Source organism: Pseudophryne corroboree, chromosome 10 (genome assembly GCF_028390025.1).
Source record: "Pseudophryne corroboree isolate aPseCor3 chromosome 10, aPseCor3.hap2, whole genome shotgun sequence".
Classification (NCBI taxonomy): Eukaryota; Metazoa; Chordata; class Amphibia; order Anura; family Myobatrachidae; genus Pseudophryne; species Pseudophryne corroboree.
In genome coordinates this window covers 39,002,646-39,012,935 of record NC_086453.1, presented here as the reverse complement: position 1 = coordinate 39,012,935, position 10,290 = coordinate 39,002,646, and the positions used below count along the sequence as shown (strand labels likewise).

At 45.9% G+C, this 10,290-nt stretch overlaps 1 protein-coding gene across 1 annotated transcript; it reads right to left on the bottom strand.

Moving 5' to 3' along the window:
* Positions 1-216: 216 nt before the first annotated feature.
* Positions 217-7,236, bottom strand: LOC134965152 (free fatty acid receptor 2-like). The gene is made up of 2 exons (XM_063941674.1): positions 7,143-7,236; positions 217-1,188 (listed from the first exon to the last, which is right to left on the bottom strand). The coding sequence occupies exons 1-2, from the start codon at positions 7,191-7,193 to the stop codon at positions 217-219; spliced, it is 1,023 nt and encodes a 340-aa protein (XP_063797744.1). The 5' UTR covers positions 7,194-7,236.
* Positions 7,237-10,290: the final 3,054 nt, after the last annotated feature.

The window sequence follows — 10,290 nt, the reverse complement described above, 5'->3', positions numbered from 1 at the left end:
ACCATTAGTGGTACCAATAACATGAAACAGCCACAAATGCCACCCCCAAAGTTAGAACCACAAAGGTATAATTTTGAGAAAGGTTCTGACAATTTTCTTAATGCATATTAAGGGGAAAGTTTAAAAAAGAATTTCTTGAAAATGCGTACTTATTATTTTCGAGTTCTTTTTATACCCACAGTGCTTGTATCTGAATATAGCATACAATATGCTTGCTTAGTCTGCGTCTAAAGATGCTGAAATTGTTTTTATACCCGGTGCCTTTGACTTGTCTGGAGGCTCCTTCATGAACACGGATGAAAGTTTCCTCTTGGACATGCTGTATGTTTTCTGCAGTGACTTCCAGGCTTTGTAGAACCCCTGATCTACAGATGAAGACAAGCAGTAGAAGATGAGAGGGTCTAGGAAAGCATTGCAAGTACTAGGCAATAGTGCCACTTTGCGCCATGACACGTGCTCATTTTTTACAAAGCCCACGACATGTGAAATGTTATAAGGAGCGAAACAAACAATGAAAACTGTCAACGTTGTGATTGCAACGCGAATGGCCCTCTTCTTGTGCTTTACATGCATGCAGCACCTCATTAGGATCTGGATACAACGCGTGTAGCAAAAGACGGTGATCGCCAAAGGCAAGAAAAATAGGACTATGGACATCTCAAGTCTGGCTGGTGCTACCCAAGTCAACTGTTTGTCCGTGAAGTTTTCATAGCATACTACTTTTTGGCCATCTTGGACCAGAAAAGTTTGAAGATAGCCGTTTTGAGAGGTCTCTAAGACAAAGACGAAAGCCACGTGGCCAAGCACAATCATCCAGAGAACAACACAGATCAGAAAGGAGTATTTTGGCTTCTTGTAAATCCTGTATTTGATTGGGAAAGCCACACTCAGGTACCGGCCAACACTCACGGCAGTCAGGAATAACACGCTGGCGTATATGGTACCAAAGTGAATTAAGTTATACAGGGGACATAAGATTTCCGGCAGGGTCCAGTCACTTAGGAAAGTCTCTGTTATTTTTATAGGTAAAAACATTATAAACACCAGGTCAGACAAACAAAGATTTATCATATAGATGAGGTTTGGGGTCAGCCGGATCCGAGCCCTCTTGAAAAAAATGTAAAATACCAGAATGTTGGCTGGCAAGCCTAAAATCATGGTCATCACATAAATTGCCAGTGACAAAGTATCCATATACATTTTAGAAGCATCCAGTGATGGTCAGGAAGTATGTTGATGAAGACATCATTGCTTTTCTTGGTTGACCAAAAATCATTAGGCAATGCTGACTTGCAGTCCCACTTGCAATGCAATATTTGTGCAGAAAATGGAATTCTCAGATTGTGGTCACCACTGCTGTATTAGGAATTCCAACTCAACTTGACTTGTCCAGCCCAGAATAAAGACTGTTGTGAATTTTGCAGCCAGTTTTGAGTGAATTATTAAACGCCTGGCTCATAGCCAATCTGCCCTTTATTTTTGTTCTCTAAATGGATGGGAAATGGTCCAGAAAGATTGCTGATCTCCTGTAACATTACATCCAACAAGCTTGTTTAACAAGTCGGCATTAACTAACGGCCCATAAAGCAATAAATTCAGGACTGATTCTATAACGTGGTTTTAAATCAGTACTAAAATACTGCCAATTAAGTGATAAGCCTTCGAGAGATTTACACCATCGTTCGTACAAAATATTCAATATTGCAGGATGGAGAGAGTGTTAGCTGGTACAGGATCACAAGACCACAGTTAACGGTTGGGTCTCATAGAGACTGTAACTAAGAGAACATCATTTACAGTAATCACAGCCTGACTGGACATTTAGCAAAACAAATACAACCATACAGTATATCGAAATTGAGTAACTACATGTTGACTAGCAATAAAATAAGGCACTATGGTTGCAATGTTCATTTGCTGAAAAGAAAGCGCTGATGTCATTTTTAAAAACCATAAGGAAAGTAAAGGAATTCATTGTAGCATGGGATGGGGGACGGGGGTCAGACATAATATTGCTTTTAAAATGCAAAAATAAGATTTTAGATTAGACAGTATAATAGAAGAGAGGAAACTGCACTTTTCACATATACCAATAAAAAAACATGGTGGATTTACCAATCTACTGTATCGGAAAACTCAGAATTCAAACAGATCAGACCTAAATATAAGCTTTTTTAATAACATATAAAAGTACTAAAAGTGCCAGCATGCATGCATACATAGAAATATAGCTAAAATTCCACCTGCAGTATTATAAATGGGCAACTTTAAGATTTTGAGTTTCTGTGATTTGTCTGGATTCGCAGTTCGCACCCGATGTTTGTATATGGCTGGAGACCGTATGATGGATGCTTGGTGGTTTATCAAAGTCTCTCTACATTTATGGTAAATGGGTCTTGTTTATTGAACACTAAGAATACTTAAATCTGATAGGGCACAGTGTACAGTCTCTTATTACCAGCAAGGCTGGAGAATATGATCAACACAGGGAATTGCAGAGAGTGCCCAACACTTCTAATAAAGATAGTCTCGTGGTAACAGTCTTGATAGGCAGAAGCCAATGGGTAGTAGTTCACACAGTGATGTTTCTTAGCAGCAAATAGTGGGACAGGATGGAGTAATGCTTAGAGTACCAAGATATGGACAGGAAACGCTGAACAGTGCTTACTAGTAGAGAGCGTGCAGGATTAATGGTACTTGAAGTATCCCAGCTACAGACTGAAGAAGCTGGTGAATTGGCAGATTAAGATACCATAGGAATACTCTGGAGAAATGATGGAGTGCTTTGTAGGCAAACTAGCACTGAAAGTGTTTCTGGTATTACTGAAGTCTGTTATGGCCCAGCAGAACAGACTGTTGGTGCAATCTTTATTCCACATTGTCAGCCGCCACAGCTGTGATGGGACGCGCCGGCTCCCGGCCGTTGCTGGGCGACGGGGCCGGCGTGTTACTTCCGCCGCCTAGTGTCCTGTTCCGTCCGGTTTCCTGGTGACCGGAGACGCAAGACGGCCTCTCTATAGTTCAGTCCCCGCTGTTACTAAGCAGCCTGGACGCCGCGCTCAGCGCGCAAAGGTTCAGCTGGCTGGATCAGGGCCCGGGGGGCTGGGCTGCCCGGTTCTCACATGAATAGTTGGCAGGGCCTTTTTAGGGGAGCCAGGACAGTACAGCCCCGCCAGTGATAACTTCCCGTGAGCCAGTCTGCTAGCCTCTGGTTAGTTTCCAGTCCCAGCTTGTGATTCCTGGTGTTCCTGTTGCCTGCATCCAGTCAGAGGGATTGTGTCCAATTTGTCTCCTGGTCCGCTTCCAGTGGAGTTGGTCTGGTTCCAGAACACCTTGGAACTCCAGTAGTTTCTGCGTTCGCCTCTTGTGGCACCGGGAGTTAACGGCACTGCCGCATTAAGCAGCAGAGGTCGCATCTTCTGTCTCTACTTTTATTGTGTTGTTTCTGCAGTGGTTCCACGCAGCCCTCGTTGTTTATTTGCGACGGTATTGCATTTTGCGGCTAGGCCGCGATACTTTTATTGTACACCTTCAGTAGCGACGGTATCGTATTCTTCGGTTCCCCCGTTTGCCTTGATTTCCGTGTTGGGGTTTTGGCGGACGCATCGCACATAATATGTTTATTGTTTTCTCTGTATTCTCATCCGTTTGTAGTCACGCTAGTCTTAGCTTTCCCCTTATTCACTCTCAGTCTCAGTTGGTGCCTTGTTACCTTGTAAGACCTGTGGGCATGGGAGTCTGGGCGGACCTAATTCGCCTATTCAAATGCGCCTACTAAAGGAGAAGACTAGCTCTGCAGGCACCATCTGACTACTGAGAGGAATAACAGAGTTAGGGGTTAGAGTAGGTGTAGCTGCGATTATCCATTTCCAGCCACAGCTCCACACGTGAGTACTGGAACTCCCCAGTTGCCACCCCCTCTCCTGAGTTCCAGATACTCAGTTCATAACACATACCGTATATGACTTTAAATAGCTCAAGATGGACTGACTGGTTCTTGTAGATATAGAGGTACACACCGGAGACTGAATGAAGCTAGAAGAACTGCATGATACTTAGAAGCATACAGCAAACACTCATGAGTCTGTGGCTATTGCTCAGATGGGCTAATTAGCACTTTAAGAGTACACAGCCATGAATGGAGTTCAGTAGAACTTGCTGAAACTTCAAGCATAAAACAATGCACAGGAGGTTGTGGATAGCGCTCAGCAGTACTGGCTAGTGCTGGAGAAATACACAGCTCTACACAGGAGTCCTGAATGGCATTCAGTAAAACTGGATAAATCTTGAAGAAAAGAACAGCACAAAAAAGGCTGTGGTTAGTGTTAAGCAATATTGGTTAGTGCTGGAGAAATACACAGCTTTACACAGTAGTCCTAAATGGTGCACAGCAGGACTAACTGGAACATGAAGCATTCAACATTGCACAGAAGACTATGGATAGCGCTCAGCAGGACTGACTAGTACTGCAGAAACATACAGCAGTTGATGGAACACACTGGAACACATTGAACTTTGGAGCCAAACTCTGGATAATGCAGACTAGAAATGGCAGGCAGATACAGCAGAAATTGTTCTGGCAATGTGTAGTGGCCAGGGAGAGACTTATATAGGGAGCCCTGACTGCTAATAGGTCCCTGGAGTCATGTGCAGGAGATCTACACTGGAATTGGTTGATCAGTGGACAGCTGATCTCAGGCAAGATGGTGGCGTCCATGTACTAGCACCATGGCTCACATGAGGAAAACAGTCTAACTTAATATTAAGGTTCAGAATATGTCCTGACAGTTTAGGTCCAACATGTGACAAAGATAAGGAAGGGTAAATTCTTGCAATCAACATGTGTATGTCACCTTAGTTCTTCGGAATGTGTCCAGCAGAATATGAAAGGAGTATTACCAGTTTCATGGACATCCTCAAGGAAGACTGGGAGAAACAAAAACCAAAACAACCAAATGAAGTTCTATTTGTTGCACAACTATATAAGAGAATGAGACAAAGAGGTCCACTGTGAAACTACACTTAGAGAAGGTCCAGGAGCATCAGAAAAATCATTATAACACTCGGACAGCAGTCTGTTCTTTCAACCCAAGGGATAAGGTGTTAGTCCTTATTCCTACCCAGGAAAGTAAACTTTTTGCACACTTGCAGGGACTATGGGGTCATACTGACCTGATCACACGCTAGGCTTTTTCACTGCGCTGCGATCAGGTCAGAACTGCGCATGCGTATGCACCGGAATGTGCAGGAGCATCGCGCGGGTGCAAAGCAGATCATTGCTGTGCGATGGGTTTTACAAAGAATCCATTTGCACAGCCGATCGGAAGGAGATTGACAGGAAGAAGGCATTTGTGGGTGGCAACTGACTGCTTTCTGGGAGTGGTTGGAAAAACGCAGGCGTGTCCACGTGTTTGCAGGGCGGGTGTCTGACATCAATTCCGGACACGAACAGGCTGAAGTGATCGCAGTGGCTGAGTAAGTTCTGGGCAACTCAGAAACTGCACAAAACTTTTTTGTACAGCGCGGCTGCACATGCGATCGCACACTTGCGAAGCAAAAATACACTCCCCTATGGGCAGCGACTATCTGCACGCAGTGCTGCAAAAAAAAACCCTTGCGAGCGATCATGTCTGAATTAGGCCCTGTATGAGGTCATAGAAGTGGTGGGGCAAGCAAACTATAGAGTCCGCCAGCTGGCAAGAAGGTGGGACGTACAAATTTATCATGTCCACATACTAATGACTTGGCATGAGGAATTCACTGTGCCTTCAATGCTAACCATTAAAACCGAGGACTGTGAGGTACCTAAAAGGTCCTCATTGGCATCACTTCTAAGGCAACAGGTGGTAGAAATGGTGGCTTGAAACGGGATGCAGTCAGTTTACCTCCAATCAAAATCCCAACGTTCAAAGTCCCGACACCAATTGGCCGATGGTCAAAATCCCGACAAGGTCAAAATCCCGACATGGATAAAATACCGACATTTAAAATCCCGACATGGATAAAATACCGGCATGTAAAATGCAGACAGATCAAAATACCAACATGAGTTTTTCATGATTTTTTTCATTGAAACCGACTTGTTCATACTTTACCATCCCAGTGGACCTGGAGGGGGAATATAATAGTGTGCAGAGTGCAGCGAGCCATGCGAGTGGATGCAGTCCACTTTATATGGTGTCCATGTTGACTTATGTCGACATTCACACACACACAAAAAATATGCATGTCGGTATTTTGACCTGTCGGCATTTTACATGTCGGTATTTTGACCTTGTTGGTATTTTAAATGTCGGTATTGTGTCCATGTCGGGAATTTGACCTTGTCGGGATTTTGACCATCGGTCAATTGGTGTCGGGATTTTGAACGTCGGGATTTTGATTGGAGGTATTTCATACCGATCCCCTTGAAACAGGGACCTCCTTTCTCCTATTCCTGGGCATTCCACTCTTATAGAACATGATATAATCACACCCTCTGGGGTAGCAGTTAAGCAATGGTCATACTGTATACTGGAGGCTGGACTGGCTGCAGTAAAGCAAGAAGATGAAAATATGATTCAACTAGGCATAGTGGAGGGATCCACCAGTGAGCTGACTAGTCCTATTGTAATAGTCCCAAAACCTAATGGGATGATATGCTTTTGCAATGATTTTAGATGTTTGAATAAAGTCTCCCAATTTGATATATATCCTATTCCATGGATAGGCAAACTGATGGAGAATTTATCCGGAAGTAAGTATCTGACCACTTTAGACCCAACAAAGGGATATTGTCAAATACCTCTGCCAGCTTCTGCCAAGCCCAAGATTTTACGCCCAAGTGTTTTTATTTAGTAAAAGGTATTGTGTCACGATCCGGGTATCTGGACGCCATTACCTGCCGTTTAGGTGTCTTCTGAGACTGGCCCAGCGTTCCAAATCCGGATCTCATCTGTGTCAACACTCTGCACATCCCTCCTGTCATTCCGAGACACTACCACAGCGGCGCCATGTTTGAATCCAACATGGCGTCTCCCGTCCTCCGCGGCCTCCGCCGCCGTTACTGTGTTATTGCTGCAGGTTCTCAGAATCTGTATCATGCCTGCCGCGGCCTCTGCTGCCCTCCAAGTGTCTCAGCATATAATTGTCATCTGGCGTCTCCTGTCCTCCGCGGCCGGCGCCGCCATTATCATTATGTTAGCACATTTCATTTCAAACCAGTTTTCCCTCCAGGTTCCAGCATGGGCGCAGCCATGTTGGATTTGATCACATGCTCCAATTCCTCCAATCCACCATCTCTGGAATCTGCATAATTGCCTAGCCAATGCCTGCATAGCAGCAGGTATAAGTATCCTGTGTCTGGGCCAGATAGAGGTTAGTGCTTTGAATGTCATACCTTGTTCCAGTCTCTCTCTCCTGTGGCTTGTTTCTCCAGGTTCCAGCTCCTGTCTCCAGCATCCACAAAGAGACCCGCACCTGCTTTCCATCCTGCGGTGCAGCCTGACTTTGCAATCCTCTGTGACTGATCCAGCTTTCAGCTATTACTTCCTTTGCTTCCAGCTTCCAAGCTTTCAGCTATTAACCCATCTGTTTCCAGCAACCTGCTTCCAACAGAATTCAGCCTCCTTAAAGAGCCGGTGTTCTCCCAGCGGATTTCTACTTACCAGCAGTATCCACTACCACCGGTAACCACTCTTCATTTCATCTGTTTCCACGCACCCTAGCATCTTTCAGTTTTAACTCCGTGTCTCCACCATCTGGCTGGTTCCGTCCAGTGACTCCTACAGTGCATTCCAGTTACCAGCATCATCTCATACACCTACTGGCGTGTTCCTCGGTTGTCTCCACTACTACAGCCTGGCCTGGTAAGGTTATTCTACCCAAGGACTATAACATCCGTTCTGCAACCTACCAGTGCCCTGTTATACCTTTTTATGGTTTAGTGATCCAGGAACTGTATTATCTGCCACTGCTAATACTGACTGTGAACGCTGTTGTGATTATACGGAGTCTGTTTAATATACTTTCATTTGATTTTTAACCTGCTTGTCATGGTCACACCTTCGGGTTTCCTTCCACACTTACATGTCCAGGGGTCTGATTAAACCATCTAAGTTTCACTTCATTCCAGCCCCTACAACTGAGGCTTCCTCCCGTCAGCCTAAACCCTCAGTTGTGACAGTAAGCACTGACCATATGAATCCAGCCGGAGACCAGGATCAAGCGGCTAGACCTATGAAAGAACTGGCAGCCAGACTCGAACATCAGGAGGCTGCACAAGGTCACATCATCCGCTGTCTCCAGGATCTCTCTACTCGGCTGGATGGGATTCAGACGACCCTCCGTGGACCTGGCACGTCTGGTGCGTCCACCACAGTGACTCCAGCTGTAACCCCACCCACCTTGCCCATTTCCATACCACGTCTCCATCTTCCAACGCCAGCAAAATTTGACGGATCTCCAAGGTTCTGCAGGGGATTTCTCAACCAATGCGAAATCCATTTTGAGCTTCAATCTGGCAACTTCCCCAGTGACCGTACCAAAGTTGCTTATATTATTTCTCTCCTCAGTGGCTCAGCCCTTGATTGGGCATCACCGTTATGGGAGAAGTCTGATCCCCTGCTGTCCTCCTATACTGACTTTGTAGCATCATTCAGGCGCATCTTCGACGAGCCAGGCCGGGTTTCCTCTGCTTCATCTGAGATTCTCCGTCTACGCCAGGGAACACGTACTGTGGGACAGTATCTTATACAGTTCAAAATCCTGGCGTCTGAACTGGCCTGGAACGACGAGGCCCTGTATGCTGCATTCTGGCATGGCTTGTCAGAACGCATTAAAGACGAGTTAGCTACCAGAGACTTGCCTTCTAAGTTGGATGAGCTAATTTCACTATGCACGAAGGTTGATCTACGGTTCAGAGAGAGAGCAACCGAGCGAGGAAGATCATCCGTTCCTAAATCTTCTGCTCCTCCTCCTCGTCAACCATCTCCATCCAAGGATGAGCCTATGCAAATTGGTCGTTCCCGTCTATCTCCCGCTGAGCACCGAAGACGCCTCTCCGAGTCTCTATGTCTCTACTGTGCAGCTCCGTCGCACACTATCAACGCCTGTCCCAAACGTTCGGGACTCCAGATCCTAGCTCGCCAAGGAGAGGGCCGGCTAGGAGTAATGATCTCCTCTCCATCTCCTCATGATTGTAACCTCCCAGTGTCGCTCCAAATTGCTCAACGTTACAGGAACGTCATTGCCCTCCTTGATTCCGGAGCAGCTGGGAATTTCATAACCGAAGCTTATGTTAAACGGTGGTCCCTACCCACCGAGAGACTGTCCTCGTCCATCTCTTTGACTGCCGTGGATGGCAGCAAGATTTTTGACGCAGTCATTTCCTTAAGGACTCTTCCAGTTCGTCTGAGAGTGGGAGTTCTTCATTCTGAGTATATTTCTTTTCTAGTGATTCCAAGAGCCACACATCCAGTGGTTTTAGGCCTTCCATGGCTCCGTCTCCACAACCCATCGATTGACTGGACGACTACGCAAATACTGGCATGGGGTCCCTCCTGTGCTGAGACTTGTTTAGCCAAAGTTCTTCCTGTTTGTTCTTCCTTCCCCAGGTCATCTGATGTTCCGCCTCCTCCATATCAAGACTTCACGGACGTGTTCAGTAAAGCCTCTGCTGATATCCTTCCTCCTCATAGAGAATGGGACTGCCCAATCGACCTCATTCCAGGGAAGGTTCCACCGCGAGGCCGAACTTATCCGTTGTCTCTGCCTGAGACACACTCCATGGAAGAGTACATCAAAGAGAACCTGGCAAAGGGTTTCATCCGACCATCTTCTTCTCCAGCCGGCGCAGGCTTCTTCTTCGTTAAGAAGAAAGACGGTGGTCTGCATCCGTGCATCGACTACAGAGGTCTGAACGACATTACCGTCAAGAACCGATACCCTTTACCCCTGATTACCGAGCTCTTTGATAGAGTTAGTGGTGCAACCATTTTCACAAAGCTGGACTTGAGGGGTGCCTACAATCTCATCCGAATCCGTGAGGGTGACGAGTGGAAGACCGCCTTTAACACCCGTGACGGACATTATGAGTACCTCGTCATGCCCTTCGGATTGAGCAACGCTCCAGCAGTCTTCCAGCACTTCGTGAATGAGATCTTCAGGGACATCTTGTACCGCCATGTCGTGGTTTATCTAGATGACATCCTCATCTTTGCTAATAATCTCGAAGATCATCGTTTCTGGGTAAAAGTGGTTCTTTCCCGTCTCCGTGTCAATCACCTCTATTGTAAATTGGAGAAGTGTGTG